The sequence below is a fragment of the Vicia villosa genome, linkage group LG5, assembly GCF_029867415.1.
Source record: "Vicia villosa cultivar HV-30 ecotype Madison, WI linkage group LG5, Vvil1.0, whole genome shotgun sequence".
NCBI classification, from domain to species: Eukaryota; Viridiplantae; Streptophyta; class Magnoliopsida; order Fabales; family Fabaceae; genus Vicia; species Vicia villosa.
In genome coordinates, this window is record NC_081184.1 from 171973625 (window position 1) to 171991343 (window position 17719).

General features: G+C 28.9%; 1 protein-coding gene across 1 annotated transcript; it reads left to right on the forward strand.

Moving 5' to 3' along the window:
• Positions 1–6254: 6254 nt before the first annotated feature.
• LOC131608222 (uncharacterized protein At5g39865) lies at positions 6255–7312 on the forward strand. The gene has a single exon (XM_058880142.1). The coding sequence runs from the start codon at positions 6363–6365 to the stop codon at positions 7224–7226; it is 864 nt and encodes a 287-aa protein (XP_058736125.1). The 5' UTR covers positions 6255–6362; the 3' UTR covers positions 7227–7312.
• Positions 7313–17719: the final 10407 nt, after the last annotated feature.

Sequence of the window (17719 nt, forward strand, 5' to 3'; positions counted from 1 at the left end):
TCCATCCACTATAAAGATGTTAATGGATGGATTGGATTGGATTTTAACCTTAATGGATGGATTGGATTGGATTTTTTAGATGAAAATTTAATGGATTGTTAATGGACTAATGGATTGATTGCATCCATCCATTAGCAATCCAATCCATCCATTTTGCCACCCCTAATTAAGTCACACCTCTTTTGATCAGGAATGAACTCAAATAACTAGATTGAGGGTCCCTTTGCTTCGACTTTAAATTTTTTTTTTTTTTAAATCTTTTTTAAAATATTTCAAGTTTTTTTATATTCGTTTTTTCTAAAATGAAACATTCATTTTGACATCCTATAATATAAACATACATAATTTAGTCAAAATCTTAATTTTTTCAAAAAGTTATATTTCAAAAATAATTTTTATGAAAATCTATTTGAAATAGCTTCAAAATTAAGTGATTTTTTGAAATTTTGATATATAAATTTTTCCACATAAATAGATGAAATACCTAAAATCACATTTTAAGAATAACTATTCAAACCAAATTTTCATTTAAAGCTTTTATAAAAAGTTTCTTTACAAAATTTTGTAACACTATAAAAATCATTTTTAAAAAAAGCCAAAACAAACACTTATTAATGTAGTTATTTATTTCCTTTGCCATGATTTTTTAAAAAATAACTAGATTAAGATTCACGCATAGCGGTCATTAATTAGTTTTTAATATTTTTTAATGAATTTTATTATTTTAAGAAGTTTTTTTTATAAATGTCATCAATAAATTAATAATTTATTATGAATTATAAGTGAGATTATAATGAATACGTCGATTTAGCAAAGTCGAAACTCTCGGTTCGTTCGGTTATGTCCTTCTTCAATCTAGCTCTTTCTTTCACAAATTCATATATTTTTTTGTCACCATAGAGTCTTTCTTTTTGGTGGTGTGATAAGTTCCTTCCTCCGCATCACCCTTTTGCTAAGTTGGATTTTTCTCTCTATTATACCTCGAATGTCATCACATAGATTTGAGATGGTCATCTCTGATGGACTATTTTGATCTTCTTTGATGAACTGATAATTTTGATTTGGCCTAAAAAACTATAAGAGTTTGTTTTAAATTGTTATTTGTTGGTGGTGTGACTTGCCTCTGATCTCTAGTTCTTTTCAATTTTGTTGAGATCTACAGTTTTCAAAGCATTTGAGTCGACGTCATCACAACACTGATTTTGTTATGTTTCACGACTTTTCTCATCATTTTGTTGGACTTAAAATTTCTCAGTTATGGTTCACTTTAATTTAGGTTTATTTGTCTTGAAAGAGCATTTATTCTTAATGTGATTTCTCACATGAAGTTATTGGTAAGTGAATCAGTTTGGTTTGGCGGCCCGTTGATAAGTAGGTTTCATGGGTAGTGTATATGATGTGTGTGCTTTTACTTTTTTTTATACCACTATTATTGTAGTTGTTATGTGTATAAAATGTTTAATATTTTTTTATGTCGTTGGACTGAGTCTGATTTTTACATCCCCAGTATTTTGTAATCTCTTTTATTTTTATTTAATCTATTTGTGTTTTATTTTTTAAAAAAACTAAGACTACAATTTAGAGTGACAACTTCGATTTTAAAAATATACGGTTTGAATTCATGCATCTCATTTATTTTAAAATTGAAGGAATATAGTGATTGTTGTGTTTTTAGAATTTTAGCTCTAAATGAGTCTTGAATCTATTTTTTTCAAATTATTTTTTAGAATAAGAATAAATTATTTAGCTCAAAATGATTTTATATTTGATTTTTTACAAAATGAATTTAAAATCAAATGTTAAAACTAACCATTCACTTGTTATAAGAGTATTATTTATTGTAAATAGTATGATGAAAACATACTAGAACATTTAATTAAGAAGGAGGAGAATGTTAATCTATGTGCTTGCAGATATGATCGTCATTTTGTTAGTTTTAATGATGACAAGTTTGAAGAATCCCTTAAAGAATTTAACTCCGTAAGTCAAACAAGTTTTGAATGTTGAGAGTTCTCTGTGATAACTGCCAAGGGAAGGAGTTGATTGCAAATGTCTAGTAAGTTCTTGATGAAGACATCTAATTAAGAAGATATCCTAAACTTCATCAGTCTGATGATTCAAAGATCTCATTGAAGTTTTAATTAATCGTTGAATCAAACAAAATATTTTGAAGTATGGAAGATAGAAAGTGTGAAAACTCGATTGGTCATGCAGTTAGAGTCTTATAGTGATCAATTTAAATTGTAAAAGGTCAAGAGTAAGTCTTGAAGTACTGAGGTAATCACACAAACATACAATCTTTTCAAAACCTCTATGTTCTTATTTCAACTTCTAAAAACCTATCAAGATATGTATAAAATGGATTAAAAAGTGTTTCTAATCAATTAGGGAAGCTAACTCATCACCTTATCTATTACAGACTTGCTTAAATCGATTAAAGCAGGGTGAAAGGCCTCTTTATTGATTAGATAAGATTAATCAATTAATTCATATAGTCGATTTAGGGCTTCCTTTCCGAATTTGGGTTTTCGAGTTTCGAAGTGTTTTAGTTGATAAAAATTGGTGTTAATTAATTAATATGACCCATGAATCATTTTCTTTTTGAGCCAACATATTTTCTATTTAAAGAAGATTTCTCATCATTTCATTTTACACTAGATTTCTGAATAGAAACCACTCTATCTTTCTTATACTCTCGTTGTTTTTGAATTTTTTTTTTACGAGAATTGTCCTAGTACTGAAAGACTGAAAAACTCTTTTGAGAGTTATGTTGAAACTAATGTTGTGTTTAATCTACTTTATTCAAGAATGCAATTCTCTTGTGAATTATATTTGTAAAAAATTTAAAGGTTGCAAGCTAAACTTAAAAAGTTAAGCCTTTATAAAAGCTTTGTTTGTTTTTTTTGTTAAAGTTTCACGGGTTGATTTTGTAAAAGCTTAAGTTTGATTTCATTCAAACTCTCAAGAGGAAACTCTTGGGGACATGAGTAGACTAAGTGATTAAGTCGAACATGTAAAAAAATTTAGTCCACTCTCTATATTTTCTCTATTTATTTTCCTTGATTTCTTTTTTTTTCTGCTGTGTATCTCTTTTCTTTTCCATCTTCTTTGTATCCTTTTTAAAAGCAAAAGTTTTTTTAATAGATTAATCAAAAAATTTGAATATCACAATTCACCCCTCTCTTGTGTTTGGAATAAGTTTTTCAACAAGGTCATCTAAAAGATTCTCCAGGTCCTTCTTATCCTTCATCAAGGATAACACTCCATGTTTATAGTGGTAGATATTATCTTGGAGCAGAAGAGAAGTGAAGACAAGAAAGGGGTGGCAGAAAATATATGCATAACACAATTTGAGATCACTCTCAGTCTACATTTTTTATTCATCATCTCTTTGAATCACCCAATCCATCAACTTAGTAAACTCATAGGCAATATTCTAATTAGGTTTAAACGTAGAAGCCCCAATCACGGAGAATTCATCCAAAGGTTTATCTAAGTATTTTAGATCCATATGTTTAATCTTCACCCCACTGATCACACCTCACCATTTCCTAGTAAAGACAATGTCCATTATAGACGAGTCCAAACGTGCCAGAGGCATTTCATTTCAAAATTGGTGCTAGGACGACTAACATTGACTTATTTCTCTTATAGGCAATATTTCACATCAACATATGGCCAGAAGGAGGAGTCGACAACATGTTCTTTACTTTTCATCTAAAAGCTAAAAACATGAGATAACAGCCCAAGTTGAGGCAAAAGGATGCTTACAATCAATTTTTCAAGTTTTTAGGGACCTTCCCAGAGAACTTGGTGGTATCCACCAAGGAAGCCAACTTCTTCCTATTCAAATCGAAAGCCATCTAATTTTTAAAATAACAACTTCAACATGTTCATATTCAAGCCCATAACACATTAGAAGCAAAAAGAAAATTCTTATCAAGTCTGTCTCTTCAACTTATGAGGGGTCATGATCAGGCTTCAAGATGGACCTAAAGATTGTGTAGGACTTAGACAACACAAACTCAATATAACAAAGAGTTATAGTTGGATAAAAATTCCTCATCCAAAGAAGCAATTCCCATTGGATTTAGAGTCCAGTAGAAATGAATCATGGTATCATCATATTTATCTTGAATTAAAACATCTTTTCAACGTACACAATAAACCTTGAAGATATTGTGCTTCTAGTGCTTTTGGAATGACTCGAGAAGAGACAAAAATTTTGAGTTGAATGGTCATTCAAAAAAGATGAACCAATCTTACTAATAACTTTAAAGGTGTAGAAAAATATAACAACAAAATAAGACACTTTGAAGTTCTTTCATATAAATTCAAAATGCTTAATATAAGCCTATCTACTAGGTTTGAGCTGAGAATGGGTGACATTAAGTCGTCATATAAAATCATACTCAAATTTGGAAAAGGGGACCTATGACTAGATCATAAATATCAAAGGTGGAAGCAGAGGTTGACTTTGTCCAATATTAAAAGAACATTGTCTTTATCGAAGGATCAGTAGCATATAGGGGGGCTCTTAGAAACTACACACTCAACTTTTGGCGCACTAAATATATTGGCAACTAAGTAAAAGAACATGGAAACAACAATTAACATACCGTGATAAAAGTAGAGACGAAAGTGCACATCGGCGGAAAAAGTTTGCACGGTTTAAACATTTTACGCAAAAATCGAAGAGATGAAAACTATTCACTAACAACGATTCATCAATTGTCGAAAATAATTTGTATACACACATTATTACGAAAAGGTATCGAACAAAATAAGGAGATCCATCGATTCACCAACATTTGAAAATAATGCAACTAGAACCATCAATGATTATAGGCCCATAGCTGGATGCTCTACATTGTAAAAGATTATATCCAGAATTCTGCCTGGCAGGCTTGCAAGAGTTATTGGGAGTGTCATAAGTAAGAGCCAGGCTGCCTTTGTCCCAAAACAAAACATACATAACCATATACTTCTCACATATGAGTTATTAAGAGGCTATTCTAGGAAGGGAGGGACTCCTAGGTGTATGATGCAGTTAGATCTTCAGAAAGCTTATGACATGGTGGACTGGGGAGCCTTAGAGATAATCATGAGAGAGATTGGTCTTCCTCACCAATTTATAAAGTGGATTATGCTCACTGTGAGGACTGTCTCATATAGGTTCAATGTTAATGGTATCTATACTAAAATCATGCAAGCTAAACATGGAATAAGGCAAGGGGATCCATTGTTCCCACTCCTTTTTGTCATGATGCTGGAATACTTACACAGACTATTGTATAAAATGCAGAGAAATCATGTGTTTAAGTATCACAGTAGATGCAAAGATGTGAAGTTGACCCATATTGCTTTTGCTGATGATGTGCTGATGTTCTCTAGGGGTGATACACAGTTTGTTGGGATGATGATAAAAGTGTTACAACAATTTTCTGACTCTACAAGCCAATAAAGTGTAGAGTGTTCTTTGGAGGAGTGGATATTACTGTCAGGAAGCAAATCAAGAATTAGACCACTTTCCAAGAAGGAGAACTACCATTCAAGTACCTAGGGGTTCCTATGATTAGCAAAAGATTGGAAATTCAAAATTACATGCCTCTTATCAATAAGATTGTTGCAAGGATCACCCATTGGAGTAGCAAACTCTTAAATTATATTTCTTTTTAATTTATAAAGCCCAAAAATTTAGATTTTGAGGCCCCATTATTTTTGAGGTCCTAGACTGTGGGTCTGCTTGCCCTGCCCCAGAACCGGCCCTGTATATATCCTACCAACTATTTTGGAGTCAATCACATCTACGAATTCATACTTATCCATCAAAATTCCCTAGATCATCTCAACAATCATATCAACAAACTAAAGCACATCAAATTCAATCCACTCTATAAACATAAAATTTTACCTTTAAAATGTGATTATACAATCAATTCAATCATCTACTAGTAAACTTCCTAACATAGGCATTAGAGTAAAGAGGGACTTCAACCATACAAACAATACCCGGAAACATAGGTGATCCTCCGTACACTAAATTTATAAATCCACACTCATGCATGTGTGAATTATTTTTATTTTAGCACTATAGTAATTAAAGTCTTTTAATTTTTGGGAGAATAACAATAATAATGAAGAATCAATAGTAGAAATTTAAGAGCGGGATAAATATTCAAGAGAAAGATTCACGTGGTGACTCATCGAATAAAACAAAATAAATAAAATCATAATTAACCCCATCCACCAAATCAAACTTAACTTCCATTCTGTCTCTATCTTCTCCTCTCTTCAACACTTTCACTCTAAATTTAAATTCAAATTTCAAACTCAAAATCACAAACAGAAACAGAAAAAACATGGGTTGCGTTTCTTCCAATTTCCTCAACAACGAAGACGAGTTGAATCAACTCGGTCACTCAGCACTCGGCGTCGGCCACCACATCGTTTCTCTAACCTCCACCACTTACGGCCTCCTTAACACCCTCGATCCATCCACCACCACCGCCACCGCCACCACTCCACCACCACCATCTTCTCGTTTCACCCTCAAACCTCCCCGTTCCGATTCACCAGAAATCATCAATTCTTGGGAACTCATGGAAGGCCTCGACACCGAAAGCTTCCGCTTCTCACCCCTTCCCAAATCCTCTCACAAAGAAAACACCAATCCAAACCTAAACCTAAACCCTAAGAAACCCGGTTCTGTTTCCGGTTCGGTTCTTTCGGATCGGTTTGAGCGAATATGTCCACCGAACGGAGAGAAGAAGGTTGTGATCTATACAACAACATTGAGAGGTGTTAGGAGGACGTTTGAGGCTTGCAATGCGGTTCGATCAGCGTTTGATGCGTTTGGGATTCAAATCTGCGAGCGTGACGTGTCTATGGATAGCGGGTTTAAGGAAGAATTGAGGGAGCTTCTGAAGGGGAAGGAGAACACGGTGGTTCCGCCGAGGGTTTTTGTGAAGGGCTTTTACATCGGTGGTGCTGAGGAGATGTTGAAGGTTGCTGAAGAGGGTTTGTTGGGGGAAGTTCTTCAAGGTTTGCCGAGGAAAGTTGTGGGTGGTGTTTGTGATGGTTGTGGGGATATGAGATTTTTGCCTTGTTTTAGGTGTAATGGAAGCTGCAAAATGGTTCAGAAACAGAAACAGGGGAATGCTGTGGTTGTTAAGTGTAGTGATTGTAATGAAAATGGGTTAGTTTTGTGCCCACTTTGTAGTTAGTTGATTATGGTTTTTGTTTTGTTTTTAGACATTTTATGTTTATTAAATATCTTACTTAAAATGATCCTTTGCTTTTCTGCATTGTTATTACTTAATTTGAACTTCAATGTAGATTTTTTTTTAGCTACGTAGCACCGCTCTCATATCTCTAAAAAAATGGTGTCTGTGTTCGTGTCAGACACCAGCATAAAACTTGTGATAACGTTTAATTTAATCATTTTTCAAAATATTATTGGTGTCATCGTGTCATTATCGATGTCGTATTTAGGGTGTCCGAGTTTTATAGTTTTGTAGCATTGCCTTGTGGCACAAGTTTGGAGAGTTGTGTTTCAGGATTAGGGTTTTCTCCATTTAGAGGACCATTTGAATCAGATTTGCCTATTCATACCATGCTTTCTGTACCTAAAGTTCAAAGAAAATAGATTTTTGTGGGGCTTCTTCAACATCTAATAAAAATAGAAGCAGGAATGTGGAGGCTATGCTTAGTATGCTTGTGCGCATCCTTCACTGAATTCTCCTTAGTGCTCAACTCTTGGTTCAAATTCTGGATACTCAAAACAACACAAATAACATCTGACCTGGGTTGCCTGCAGTCATTGAGAACAATATTATTCTAGTGTGATTGAACAGTTCATATTGTAAACTACACAAATCAGTTTCAACCATTTCAAAATTCATCAATGGTTAAAATTCTAACTGCAAAAATGGAATTGTACGTGTTTATAATACTTGAATTTTGTTTATAATAATTTCATTTCATTGATGAATGGTTCGTTACTCGTGTTCATAATTTCCTACCTTCACTAATTTTTTTTATCATGTCAGTATTTCCGAAAAATAAATCATTTTTCACTCGTGAATGATTTCCTTAAGTATGTTGCATTGCAGGTAGAGCTGTCAAATGGGCCGGTCCGGCCCAGCCCGCTTCGGCCCGTTGGACCAATGTGTTTAAATTGGCTGATCCGGTCCGGCCCGATTGTTAAATGGGCCACATAAATTGAGCCTGACCTATTTTTCAAAAGCCCGTGCGGTCCGATGGGCCAGCCCGACCTGTATCTCAATGTTATAGTTTTAATTTTATAAAAATAATGTAATGGATAAATGCAACACAACATAAGTAGAGAGTCATCATAAACGTATATAAGTGATGCTTAAAATATTTATCCATAAATATATATGAATACCACAAAATCATCCATATAAAAGTATAAAGTAACTTAATATTATCACAAATACTTATCAAATTTTCTCTCCATCTCACAATCATTTCCTTGACAACATCATCTTCAAAATATATCTTCATCCTCTTTAACTTTTATTTATCACTTGAAAACACATTGATGAAATCATATTTTATCTCAATCTTTTACTCCCAAAATTTACCAAAATCTTTTTTTAATGGGCCAGCCCGAAGCCCGTTTGGCCCAGCCCATAAAAAAATAGGCCCGGTGGCCTGGCCCAGAAAAACAAAGTCGTGTTTTTTAAGGTATTTTGTGGCCCGGCCTGCGCTAAATTATTTGGCTTATGGATCGGCCCGATGGGCCGAGCCCATTTTGACAGCTCTAATTGCATGTCATAGTTTATAATATAAAACTCAAGACTATTTTTTTCCCCTTTTTTATATAAACAAAAAATATATATATATATATATATATATATTTAACTATGTGTGCATCTCTTTGAATCTCTGAAAGCACTTTTAGTCTAGTTTAATTTGAAAATTGATTTTCTTTTTTGTTTGGATATTTTTTAAAAATCAATTCTCCTCCAAAAACAATTCTCTTAAAAGTGACAATTCTTAACTTTTGAGTTTGTACTTCTTCGATCCCAAAATAAATATCGCATTTGTAAAAATTATTTATTCCAAAATAAGCGTTGCTTTTAGTTTCCAATGTAATTTTAGTTTTTTTTCTTCCAACTTGATTGCCAAAACCCGTGCTTCGCACGAGTATGTGCTTCCTTATTTAGATATAAAATTATCTTGTAGGCCATTCAGGTTATATTTGCAATTATATTATTAATTTTTTAATGCAAAAGACTATAAATTAAATTTTTTTTTAGTTAATAATATGGAGATTAAATAACACATGTTTATATGATAACTACTTACGTAGTCAAAAATATGTAGACCTTTATTTGTAAGAAATCGTAAAATTTATCTTATAAATTTATAAGATAATAGTATGGATTTTGTGCCTTGGCAAGTTCGGAACCGATAGGTCAACTGCGTTAATATCACTAATAGTATGAATTTTGTGGCTTCTCATATTTTGAGAGAAGAGAATAGTTGTGTGGATTCTATGGTAAATATTGGACAAATGGTATCGGAATACACTAACTATAATTGCATCCCTATTTTCTTGCGGGTAGATTTTGTAAAGAATAGGCTTGGTCTTCCTTTTTTTTAGGTTCACTTCTTATTGAGAAGATTTTGGTATTATTTTTAGAGACAATATAAATTTATTTTAAAAAATTAATTAAAAATTGATTTTATCGAGATTACAAAAACTTTATAAAGAAATAATTTTAATAATTATTATTATTCTAATTTAAATGGTTATCTAATTATTAATCGAAAACAAATATAAATTATAGAAACATCTAAACTATAATAACAAAAATTATATAAACGGACATGTTATTTTGATATAATAATTAAAAAATATACAAACTTAAGATATAATTACCATCATCTAAATTTATGTAATAAAAAATTAAATATTCAAATGACTTACATATCATTATAATATCATTAATAGTTTCGATCCTAACACAATCACGTGAAAGAACATCACACAAAGAAAACTTCAAAATTGAACCATTATAAAACTAAATAATCAAATAATTATTAGTTGTTAAGCCATATATGAAATTGAAACCAAATACAATAACCTACAAAAAAAACATTTTTTTGTAATAAAACAATAATAGATATTCTAATAACATAACTATATTCAGCTATAAATTCTAAATCAGAATACTCCAAAGACTTATTACAGGCTTATTACTTTCAGAATGTTATGTGTTTAACCCCCTAAATCAGAATTCTTCAAACACATTTTTAGCACGTAAAGTTTCTCAATATTACCTTAAGGAACATATGCACGATCAACTTTTAGATTGAGGTTTAAAGTATTATTAGTTTAATAATTTATACGTTAAAGGTAAATGAAAGAACAAATGGAACAATAGTAACAACTGATTTACAATAGAATAGTAACAAATGGAACAATAGTAACCATAACAATATGGTGAATAAAGATATTAGGGATAAAGATATATCTATTTATTTGAACAATTATTAAAAAATTACATCAATAAAAACATTCATAAGTGACCAATCTGCAGACTTTCCAAGCAGCAATGATCAAACACAAATTTATCATCTTCTCCTGATTCAAATAGAAAAAATAATATCAATAAAAAAGAGAATTTAAATACTTGTAATAGAATAACTCAGTCTCTATTATGCCACACAAACTAAATGCAAGACATATATGTAAAGGGAAACAAAAACCATTATGAAAAAAAAAAAAGATCACCATCAAAGATTTGTTTTGTAGAAAATGATGATAAACTATGATCACATATTTATATACACAATGATTTGGATATGAATAGAACAATAACAAATAATAAAAATAATAACATATTAATTAAATATAATATAATATAATAAATGAGTGAATGATCCTAATTAAACAGTTACAGAATTGAATTGAAAAAAAAACGTTCAAAGAGTTATGAAATATTTATAAAAACAAATTGTTATTTTTTTATATTAAAATATATTGCAAACTAATGTCTTAATATATGATATGATAATTTTGAGTTAAATAAATATATTATTTGAACAGAAACATGTAACTATTTAATTATATTTATAAAAACATCAATTTTATATAATATAATAGATGAGTGAATAACAATAGCAGTTACAGAATTGTATTAAAAAAAAACGTTTAAATAATCATGAAATATTTATAAAAACAAATTGTTATTTTTTTATATTGCAAACTAATGTCTTAATATATGATATGATAAATTTGAGTTAAATAAATATATTATTTGAATAGAAACATGTAACTATTTTATTATATTTATAAAAATATCAAATTTATATAATATAATAAATGAATGAATGATTCTAAATAAATAATAGCAGTTACAGAATTGAATTGAAGAAAAAAACATTCAAATAGTTATGAAATATTTATAAAAACAAATTTTTATTTCTTTTATATTAAAATATATTGCAAACTATTGTCTTAATATATGATATGATAAATTTAAGTAAAATAAATATATTATTTGAATAGAAACATTTAACTATTTTATGATAATTATAAAAATGTCAAATTTATATGAAAAACAAAATGAGAAAATATCCATCTTAATGTATAGTTTACTTTCTAATTAAAATGATATAGTCAAATATTTGGTTTTAATTAATTAATGTGACTACAAAAAATTAAATAAGTGAATTAAAGTCATTTCTTATTATAACTTATTAATAAATATTTATATAAATAAAATAATTAAATGAATGGTAATCAAACAATAGCAGTTACAGAATTGAAATGAAAGAAAAAAAACAATCAAATATTTATGTGATATATTTCTATACTTATTAAATTAAATTAATATTTTATGATATTTTATCTACTTGAGTATTTTAGTTTTCACTATCCTTACTGTTTATTATCTATATTTTATTTTCTATTGATTTCAATTTATTAATTAATTTTGGGCATCACTATTTATTCATTATTATCAATATAAAATATATTTAAAAATATTTTTATTAATTTAATCACAAAATAAATTCAATAAAACATATTATTTAAGTAATTTATTTATATAGTATATCTGTCGTTAATTGAGTAAACGTTATTAAATATTTGTCTAGATTATATTATACAAAACTATTAAGATAAAATATTTTTTAAAAAATAATTATTTTATATTATTGTTATTATTAATATTAGTGGAAAAATACTTTATTATATTATTTTAATTATAATTACTATATTTATTATTATTATGATAATATTATTTATTCGTAAGGTAGTGTCAATAAGCGTTATTTTTTAATCAATTATATATATATATATATATATATATATATATATATATATAATATATATATATATATATATATATAATAATTAAAATATTTTTTTAAATATATTTTGAATACAACAATTTATATTAAAATATTATTTATGTATATTTAGTTTTACTCTATTTAAATCATTATTTATTTGTATTATTTATTACTATGGCTCAATATTATTATTAAAATATTTATTATTTTAATTATTAATATTTCATCAATTATTAAATAATATTTTTATTATTACTATTATTTTAATTATTAATATTGTGTCAATTATTAAATAATATTAATTGTTACTTATTATTTACATTAAGGTTAATATTATTATTATATTTATAATTATTATTTATTCTATTATTATTATAATTATTATTTATTTTAATTTTGAGTTTGTATAATTATGGTGTGTATTTAAAATTATTTCCAAATGACATGTGACAATTATTGTTATCAAGATGACATGTGTCTAGGGTTGCCATCATGACTTCTTTACATTTATATTAAGTAGATATTTATAATTATTATTTATTCTATTATTATTATAATTATTATTTATTTTAATTTTGAGTTTGTATAATTATGGTGTGTATTTAGAATTATTTCCAAATGACATGTGGCAATTATTGTTATCAAGATGACATGTGCCTAGGGTTGCCATCATGACTTCTTTACATTTATATTAAGTAGATTATATCTTCTAATACTTATAATTTACTATTTATCTCTCATTACATTGATGACAATTAAAATACACCAGCAAATAATAAAGATAATTTGGTAATATCGTTATTCTCTCTTTCATTTATTGAATTTTTCTTAATCTGTATGAAAAGATAAACTATGACACTTATTTTAGGACAGAGGGAGTATTAAAATTTATTATCATTTTGATAATTATACCTTCAAATTAATTTTAATTAAATTATTTAAATAACATTAATTGATAACAATCACTTCTATATTATTGTAATAAAACATAAATTAATTTTACTAAATTCAGTTATATTAAAATCAATTATATCAAATTTACAAAATCAATTCTGTCAATTATAAATCCAAACACACCCTATATCTCACAACACAACATTCTAACCTAAAAGTACAAGAGAAAAGAAAACAAATCAAATACAAATACAAATTTAAAATGCTTTTAAAATGTGTATTTTATGATTAAAAATTTGAATTCATTGAACTCTCTCAACTAAATGATATGTAGGGATGTCAACGGGGCAGATATTGTTCGGAGGATGCTTCTCCACTCCCCGCCCCGCCCCTAAATTTAGTCCCCATCCCCATCCCCAATCTCCGCCACGGGGGAATATTTCCCTCCATCCCCATCCCCACAGATCCCCACGGATATCCACGGAGATCGAATTTTAAGAAAATTTCTACACTTTTTGATCAAAACTATGACACTAGTATTTTGTTTTTTTTTCCGTATTTTTTAAAACGCATATATTTGCATTTTTATTTTATAAAAAAAATCAAAATACATCTTGCATCAATAATAAATAAAAAAAAAGCAAAAGAACTTGATGTTGCTAATATTTTTTATGTAGAAATAAATAAATAGTAACATAACTTCTTGCTACCGTGCTTCCACTAATTTACTACCACAATACCGATGTCGTCCAGCGCAAGTGGTTGGTTATGTGTGACAAATCTATAATTTCTAATGACTCTTCATTTTCTAATACATTCTAAAATTATATAATTATATAATATATAAAATATATAAATTAACATATATCTTCGGAGTCGGGGAATCCACGGGGACGGAGGATACTTTTCCAATCCCCGCCCCAAAGTGTTATCGGGGGAACTTTTCCCTCCATCCCCATTCCCACGGGGAAAAAAATCCCCAACTTCGGATCTCCGCACAGATATTCCCCACAGGGATCCCCATTAACAGATGCAATTGACATCCCTAATGATATGAAATGTTCTTAACATATATATTTTGAACCAACACAAACAACATTTAATGAGGCGTTCTCTATAAAAGGATGTAATTTGATGAAATAAATTTAAAAGGTAATTAGTGCAACCGGAAACTATTCATTATGCTTAAAACGGTGTAATTGCTAATTTGGTAGTTTTGTAATACTACCCAAAAGTGAAAAAGAGTTACAAGCATTGAGTGTATAGTTTATCAATTGAATGCTTGTTTAGAGTCATAGCAAATTTGATGAAATCACGGTGGAATATTCTATTCAGGGACCATTTTTTGTGGTTCGGATCTTGAAACTTTGGAACACTCTTTTTTTAAGTGTTCTATTGTAAAGTTAATTTGGAGGAATATAGCGGAGTGGATTGGTATGTCGGATGTGACGGAGGAAGACCCTAAGGGGAGTTTTATGTTTTGCTACAATTTTTGTAGAAACATGAAATTGAAGGAGGGAAGACTAAGTTGCATTTGGATGGCTAGTACTTGGTGTATTTGGTTAGTTAGAAACGGTATTATTTTCCGGAAAGATTCATGGAGCGTTCTTAATACGGTATGGGCCATTAAGACGTTAGTGTGGAGATGGTCTTTCATGGGGGAGATTACTTACCCCAATTGCAATTTCTACGATTTTTGTAAGGACCCGTTGTATTATTTATCGTAGGATCAATTGGTTGGTAATGTCTTTTTGTCGAGTTTATCTCGTTATTGTGTAACAGATTTTGAGAACCCTTAGTTCTCCATCTAATATATTTTGCTTACACAAAAAAAATTCAGGGACCATTTTTCAATTACATTGATTGAGAAGTAAAAAAAAAATGGAAAAGAACACTCCTCTCTTCATAAGATTAATAATAAATTCAGATAGTACATTTTTTTCACAGTACCATGTTTTTGGTACGTTGAACTCAATAAATGAATAATTGGACCATGTTGAAACCAAAAAAAAATAAAAAAAATTGGACCATTTCTTCAGCTGCGAGCTTCTAAAGACTTTGATAGTGAAGGGTTAGGAAAAGTTAATCACTGGTCATTGTTTTTTGCGGTTTCAAGACAACATTTTTCCAGCAAAGAATTGTATGAGTTGTCTGAGAGGGACATGGCACAGCCTCTTGTGATGATCCAAACAATTAGATTCAGAAAAGAGCTATACATCACATGACAAAGATTCGTGTGATTATCTTTGAAACATCTTTGAAACAAATAACATCTTCCTTTAAGAAATAGCTTCAAAGATGTGGAAAAAAAATCTAAATTTTATATAATACTGTTTTTTTTTTAATAAAAAACTACTGAAGCTATTACACGACACCCCTTCCCAACTTGGACCCAAAAAGAAAAGTAACTTTAACATAAAATAAAAGAAAAAGTGTCATGTGGATGCACTAACTAGTAAGGGGATTCACATGACAAAAGATTACCAGTTTGATGAAACTAAAGTTTCATAATTGAGATAGAGTCAGGCTTTTGCTACCTTAGGTATTCTAAACTGCAAAGCGACCTAACTAGAGAGAATGTAACCCTCTCATGCATTACAAATCGTTAATCGTGAGTTCAACTAATATAGTTCTTGAATTTTATGGAATGCTAAATATTGTTAGAGGTAAAACACCCAATGAAGAATAAAATTGAAAACTCTAATTTTTATATAAATGCATAGTATATTTAATTTATTTTTTACTAATCATTTGCTATGAGAAATAAATATATTTTAGTAATAAGGTGTAAAATCAAAAGAAATTGAGTACAGAACTCAAAGCAATACTCAAAATCTCTCCAAGAAATTGTTTCAGCTTTACAAAAATGTTTTTTTTTTTAATTTTTGAAAATAAATTTTTCAAAATCGTTTTTCAAAATACTGTCAGTTTTTTTATATTCGTTTTTTCTGAAATAAAACACTAATTTTGAAATCCTATAACAAAAACATACATTATTAAAGACCAAAATTTAGTCAAAATCGCTATATTTTCAAAAAGTTATATTTCAAAAATGATTTTTATGAAAATCTATTTGAAATAACTTCAAAATTAGGTGATTTTTTAAAATTTTGATATCCAATTTTTTTTCTTCATAAATAGATGAAATACCTAAAATCACATTTTAAGAATAACTATTCAAACAAAATTTTCATTTGAAGTTTTTATAAAAAGTTTCTTTGTAAAATTTTTTTTTACAAAATTATGTAACACTATAAAAATTATTTTAAAAAAAAACCCTAAACAAACAGGTCATTTGTTCAGCTTTAAAAAAATAAATTTTTTCTTTGTATTTTTCAAAATAGATTTTTTAAAATTGTTTTTCAAAATATTACAAAAAAATTTATATTCGCTTTTTCTAAAATAAAATACGAATTTTGACATCATATAACATAAACATACATTATTGAAGATCAAAACTTAATCAAAATCACAATTTTTTCAAAAAGTTATATTTTTAAAATGATTTTTATGAAAATCTATTTGAAATAGCTTCAAAATTAAGTGATTTTTTGAAATTTTGATATCCAATTTTTTTTCTATAAATAGATGAAATACATAAAATCACATTTTAAGAGTATTTAATCAAACCAAATATTCATTTGAAGCTTTTATAAAAAAAATTATTAATTTTTTTTACACAAATTATATAACACTATAAAAATCATTTAAAAAAAAAAAACAAATCAAGGAAGTTAAAAAGAAACATTTTTCCTTCTGTTTGTATTCAAACAAAAGTCTTCTTGAGGATTTAAATTCAATTAAAAGACTATGATATTTTTGAAAAAAATTTCTATCATTTTCAAAATTCATTCAAATCTTGCATAAATTTCAAAAATTCTCTAGCGATAACAAAAATTTATAGAACCTATCGGAAACTGTTGAAAAAGTGAGTTATTTACTAGAAATTATGGAATTCCTGGAAGTTCTTACCAAAAATTATGGAATTTTTGGAAGTTTTTATCGAGAATTATGAAATTTCCGGAAGTTTTACCGGAAATTATGAAATTTCCAGAAACCATTTTATCGGAATTTTCAGGAGTTCAAACAATTAAAATTTTCCAAAAATTACAAAATTATCGGTAGTACTAACTTAGTAACTTGGAAATCGGTCGTAGTTCATTGAATTTTGTCATTTTAGCATTTTGCAGTGATGACCAAGGGAAGGACAAGACCATTGCAGGCAGAATCACTAATGGAGCGGAAGCCCTGGAGGGCTAATGCGATAGAGTCTTCCCAACTATGGACAAGAAGCTCCAACCAGTTCTCACCGAAAACAATTGGCTGAGCAATCCCAAGCCCAGTTCAGTGCACCCCTAACGTCGAGGGGTGAGATTAGATGGGCAACCCAGAGATGATGAGGTACTCATTCCATATGCAATACATGTTGCTAATGAGGTACCCGTTTCAATTGCGGTACTTGTTACTGAGAAGATACCCATTTCAAATGTGG